Raw genomic sequence first — 3,093 nt, 5'->3', positions numbered from 1 at the left:
TTTTCCTGGGCCTCCATCACTGCAAGTAGGGTTGTCGTGTAAGACACTGCAGCCTTTCTCACGATTCAGAGCAAGGTAGGGTTAATTACAGCAAGGGGAGGGAAAAGCAAGGGTTTCATTTTCAAAACAAAAACAAACAAACAAAAAAACTCCATCTGCAGTGCTCAAAAGTTGGATTAGGGAGAGCTTTGATAGGAAGAGAGATGCAAAGAGTTATTGCTTCTGCTTCTGCTGGATGGTGATCCCAGCACAGCCAGAACCCAGCAGAACTAAGAAGTTGGGTTAGAATGATGGAAAAATTGTGTGTGTGTGTGTGTGTGTGTGTGTGTGTGTGTGTGTGTGTGTGTGTTTTAACCAAGACCAGTGAGTGGAAGTTGCAGGGATGCAGATTTGGCTTTGCTTTAAGGAGAGCCCTTCAGACTGTTAGATGGGGCCCCAAAAGGTACCGGAAGGCTTGGTGTGAGCTAGTGCGTTCCCAGGCGTTAGGTTTGGGAATTCTACTCTTGGGATGGGACACATCCCCTTTTCTCTCTGAGGCTCGGTTTGCCCCCCCCCCCAAAGCCAGGGTTGGTCTTGCCACATTTCCAATTCACCCGGAAATGAATGTTTGTGTACTGCTCTGAGAGCTGCTGATGGAAGAGGCCAGAAAGGCACAGCAACTCCCTGACCACTGAGACTTAGGCAGTGACAGGAACTTGGCACCCGCCCACTCGGTAATTGTGCCTCCGTAATAACAGTAATTAATGCAGAAATAATAACTTCATTTTCTATTTCCTATTGCCACTTTTGTTCCGGGAAGTTTACAAAGGAATTTTAGCCACTTCTGGGGTGTGACCTTCTGGGAGTGTTGGGTTGGTTTGTTTGTTTTTAGCATTTATATGTTTTTCTTTCCAAATTATAGAAATTCCATGTGGCCCCTAAGAAAGTTTAAAAAGGCAGAAGGCAACGAAAAATAAAATAAAATAAATGGGAACCCTGCTAGCCAGTGATACCCACTATTAACATGTTGGTTATATGTTTTCAGTCTTTGTTTCATGCAAATAGAAACTTATTTGTTTTGCAAAAATAAAAATGAGATACATGCTGTTTAGGAACCCAATCTGTAATTTAACGATATATTGCAATCTTTCCAAGTCATGAAGTATGCTTCTAAAACATTATTTTTAATGGTTGCATAGGATTGCATTATACAATATGTATTTATTTATTATACATATCATACATAAATATATATTCCTATATTTAATCAATTTCCTGTTGTTGTAGATTTAGGTTGTTTTTTATTGGTTTTGCTATTACAATAGCATGACAAAGGAATTTTTTAGCCAAAGCTTTGTGCATATCTTTAATGTAAATGCCCTGGTCATAGATCCTAGACATGTGACTTCTGGTTTAAAATGTGTAATCACTACTCAGGTTTTGATATTTATTTCCAAATAATCCTTCAAAAATTTGTGCTGCCTAAATCATCAAGGCATGGAGTATCCATTCCCTGTATCTTCTTTAATTCTAGTTACTAAATATTTGCCAATTTGATAGGTAAACAATGGTATCTCATTTCTTAAATTTTGCATTTCCCTGATTATTATTGAGCTTGATCATTTTTTCCAGCACCAGGGTTGTGTACATTTCTTTTGTGAATTGCATGTTTATTTTTTGGTTGGACTATTTTTCTTTTTCCTATTGATTTATAAGAACATTATGTTATGGATATAAAAACTTTGCTTCCCTTACAAATTGCAAACATTTCCCCCCCAAATTGTTGTCTTTTCATTTTATTTACTATCTTTTGATATCCAGACTTGAAAAATATATATTGTCAAAATCTAATGGACAGCCTTGACTCATTCTTGTGAATGAACGTGCTCCTTGGCTCTGGCTGTCTTAAATTTGGGGCTTGGTGACCCGACAGGCTGATGCGGTGGACGTGTTGCTAAATGCAAAATGGCTGTACCATGGGGAGCACAACGAGAGCCACGGAGCTGTGCTAGTCCAGTTCACCAGTGGGAATCTGCAGAGTCCAGTCAACATGCGCAAGAGCAAAGTCTCCACAAATCCCAGGAAGAGTCATCAATGGATCCTGGCAGCTGAAACAGACAGACCTTCCTCTGTGGGAAACAATTTGGGGACTGGAGCCCTCAAATGCAACATTCTGTGCCGGCACTTTGTGGGGATTTTGAACAAGCTCTCTGGTCAGGTGAAAGTCTATGATGCTGAATTGTTCAACATGCAGCCACTGTTTGCAGTTTTTTATTTTGTTTCTCTCCTTTCTGTTTTTTTTTCTGTTTGTTTGTTTGTTTGTTTGTTTTGGTAGATGAATCAGTAGAGAATGAACCGGCATCAGGGAATCGGATCAAAACTTACAGGGAGAAGATGGATTCTTGCAGTGAAGCCTTTGGCATCACCAAACAGAAGCGAGCTCTGAACTCCAGGAGAATGAACAAAGCTGGCAGTGAAACTTTGGATCTTGCAGCAGCTAAAGCTGCAGAGAATATCACTGATTCAAAGGGTCAGTGATGCCATCCACGATGCTTACAAGATGACCCCCACAACCTTCCTCTCTGCTATGCTGATGCAGCCAGGCCTGAAGACGTTTGTAAATTTGAAGATCTTCTTTCCCCTGTGGAGTACGATGCTCTTTAGAGCCCATCTGAAGCTTTCAGGAATGTCACATCAGAAGAAATACTGAAGATGATTGAAGAGAACAGCCGTTGCTTTTTTGTCATAGAAGCATTGAAGTCTTTGCCATCAAATGAGGAGTGCTGAGATTGCCAGGCCCGATGCATATGGTTTCTGGATGTCCTCATCAAATTTCGATCTCAGAAAGTGAGTAAGAGATAAAGCGCCCTGGGACCACACCAAATTCCTGAAGCACTTTACCTGCTTGACTTACAACAATGGCAGTTTACAGAACTTAATCTTGGATTCAGTGAAGGCAAAGATCACCGCATACGTGATCATACGCACACATAAACGACTTCCAGATTGACTTGACAACGTTACAGAGGGACTTGGAGACAGTGGGGAAAGGATACTCAAGATAGCAAAAGCTTTGAAGCTGAAAATCTCTAAAAGAAGGGTGGCCCTGGCACC

At 40.9% G+C, this 3,093-nt stretch overlaps 1 protein-coding gene across 1 annotated transcript; it reads left to right on the top strand.

The window, feature by feature from the left end:
* The first annotated feature begins 427 nt into the window (after nt 1–427).
* On the top strand, nt 428–2,830 carry LOC119512053 (DNA-directed RNA polymerase I subunit RPA49-like). The gene is made up of 5 exons (XM_037806609.1): nt 428–442; nt 1,913–2,244; nt 2,313–2,370; nt 2,537–2,634; nt 2,761–2,830. The coding sequence occupies exons 1-5, from the start codon at nt 428–430 to the stop codon at nt 2,828–2,830; spliced, it is 573 nt and encodes a 190-aa protein (XP_037662537.1).
* Nucleotides 2,831–3,093: the final 263 nt, after the last annotated feature.

Source organism: Choloepus didactylus, chromosome 17 (assembly GCF_015220235.1).
Source record: "Choloepus didactylus isolate mChoDid1 chromosome 17, mChoDid1.pri, whole genome shotgun sequence".
Taxonomy (NCBI): domain Eukaryota; kingdom Metazoa; phylum Chordata; class Mammalia; order Pilosa; family Megalonychidae; genus Choloepus; species Choloepus didactylus.
This window is presented reverse-complemented; position numbering and strand designations above follow the sequence as displayed.

What these genes read in the sequence shown, in the direction of transcription:
- LOC119512053 (XM_037806609.1), top strand. An exon ending in GGATCAAAACTTACAGGGAG is followed by an intron (nt 2,371 to 2,536) that starts AAGATGGATTCT and finishes CACGATGCTTAC; the next exon opens with AAGATGACCCCCACAACCTT. An exon ending in TTTCCCCTGTGGAGTACGAT is followed by an intron (nt 2,635 to 2,760) that starts GCTCTTTAGAGC and finishes TCAAATGAGGAG; the next exon opens with TGCTGAGATTGCCAGGCCCG.